The 320-nt window shown below is 58.1% G+C and overlaps 1 protein-coding gene across 5 annotated transcripts in view; it reads right to left on the minus strand.

Annotated features, from left to right (window-relative positions):
• The window catches only part of RBFOX3 (RNA binding fox-1 homolog 3), a 334,917-nt gene that overhangs the window by 11,835 nt on the left and 322,762 nt on the right, over positions 1 to 320 (minus strand). For all 5 annotated transcript variants that reach the window (XM_024760895.1, XM_024760893.1, XM_024760896.1 and 2 more), the window contains one exon: positions 164 to 256. In XM_024760895.1, coding sequence (XP_024616663.1) covers positions 164 to 256 — 93 coding nt within the window. The remainder of the gene's footprint in view (positions 1 to 163; positions 257 to 320) is intronic.

The following is a 320-nucleotide window of genomic DNA, read 5'->3' on the forward strand; positions in this document are numbered from 1 at the left end:
AGAAGGCGTGGCAGGTGGTGGCCTCGGCTCCGATCTCAGCTTGGCCCTGCCATGGGGCCCTGGCCTGGCTCTCTGCATGGCAGCAGCGGGGCTGGGTCGGGGGCCCAGGGTGACCGAGGCGGCTCTCAAGGGCGTCCCTGCCGCAGCAAACTTATCTGAGCACCTCAATTTTCCGTCCCTCTACGATCGTCCCATTCAGCTTCTCCCGGGCTCGGTCAGCATCTGAGCTAGTTTCAAAAGTTACAAACCCAAAACCCTGTGAGCGGAGAAGGACAGACATGGAGAGAAAGACATAGGATGAGAAAAAGGAAAAAAAAGGA

The sequence above is a fragment of the Neophocaena asiaeorientalis genome, unplaced genomic scaffold, assembly GCF_003031525.2.
Source record: "Neophocaena asiaeorientalis asiaeorientalis breed wild unplaced genomic scaffold, Neophocaena_asiaeorientalis_V1.1 scaffold30, whole genome shotgun sequence".
NCBI lineage: Eukaryota > Metazoa > Chordata > Mammalia > Artiodactyla > Phocoenidae > Neophocaena > Neophocaena asiaeorientalis.